Raw genomic sequence first — 1,045 nt, forward strand, 5'->3', positions numbered from 1 at the left:
TGGATTGATTGGTGGATCAGAACCGAAGACTGCATTGGCAATTGTAATCACTCCTGGATTTTGGCTACTCAGAGCAGCAAATAAAACGGCTGGGGTTTTTCCTATGTTGAATTGGAAATGAATGAGGCCTTCTGGGAACACAAAAACATCTCCGGGGTATAATGTCTTAGTAAAGAGCTTGTTCTTCATTCCTGGTGCTGGGTTAGAAAGAACAAATCCAACGTAGAAGGTGCCCTCCAAAACAGCAATGACTTCAGTTGCTCTAGGGTGGGTGTGGGGAGGGTTGAGGCCATAGGGTGCAAAATCAATACGAGCCAGTGAAATGCCGAGAGTGTTCAGACCTGTTAGATTGGCCACATTCACTGCTGAAACCTTAGAACCAAGCGGATTGGACGTGTCTCCAGGCTTATTAAGACCACGGAAAAAGAAGTCATCAGCATTGACTTCGTCGGGATTCTTGCAAAACTTTCCATTCACGAACACTGCAAACACAAATAATAATTGTGCAATTGGACAATTAGAATTGTTTATAATTTCATCTCTAATTTCATTATCTAAATATATAATAAATAATTTTATCGGTGCATCCCACGCGAGTAATTCGACAATTATTTGCTTGAATTCAAGCAAGGATAACATCAAAAAAAAAAAAAAAAAATCATAATCAATCCAACCCATTTCATCAATTGCACTATATAATATTCGTTGTTATAATTTATATAATTGTATATAAATCTAAATATTTTTAAAATATTATAACAAATCCATTCCGTTCACCAGGCGGATGAAAATACTTGTAAAGAAACAAAAAGGGTTATACTACAATAAATAGTACTATACATATCATGGTTGAAGTAAATTTAATGTTATATAAATAAAAACATTAGTCTATATATCAAAAGAAAATAGTTTGATCGAGACAGTTTATTTAGATATACTTACAAGCATCCTTGGGATCATCAATTGCAACACAGAAATCCTGCAAAGGGGAGGGATCTGATGCATTGGCAAATGAAGATGCCAAAGCCATAACGCCAATGGCGAC

The 1,045-nt window shown here is 36.1% G+C and overlaps 1 protein-coding gene across 1 annotated transcript; it reads right to left on the reverse strand.

Moving 5' to 3' along the window:
• Nucleotides 1–1,039, reverse strand: LOC116007868 (germin-like protein subfamily 1 member 13; the record flags this gene model as incomplete). Its single annotated transcript, XM_031248535.1, has 2 exons — nucleotides 943–1,039; nucleotides 1–482 (listed from the first exon to the last, which is right to left on the reverse strand). Coding segments are annotated over exons 1-2 (570 nt in total), but the record flags the coding sequence as incomplete, so codon positions are not given.
• Nucleotides 1,040–1,045: the final 6 nt, after the last annotated feature.

This window comes from Ipomoea triloba, chromosome 16 (genome assembly GCF_003576645.1).
Source record: "Ipomoea triloba cultivar NCNSP0323 chromosome 16, ASM357664v1".
In the NCBI taxonomy this organism is placed as follows: Eukaryota; Viridiplantae; Streptophyta; class Magnoliopsida; order Solanales; family Convolvulaceae; genus Ipomoea; species Ipomoea triloba.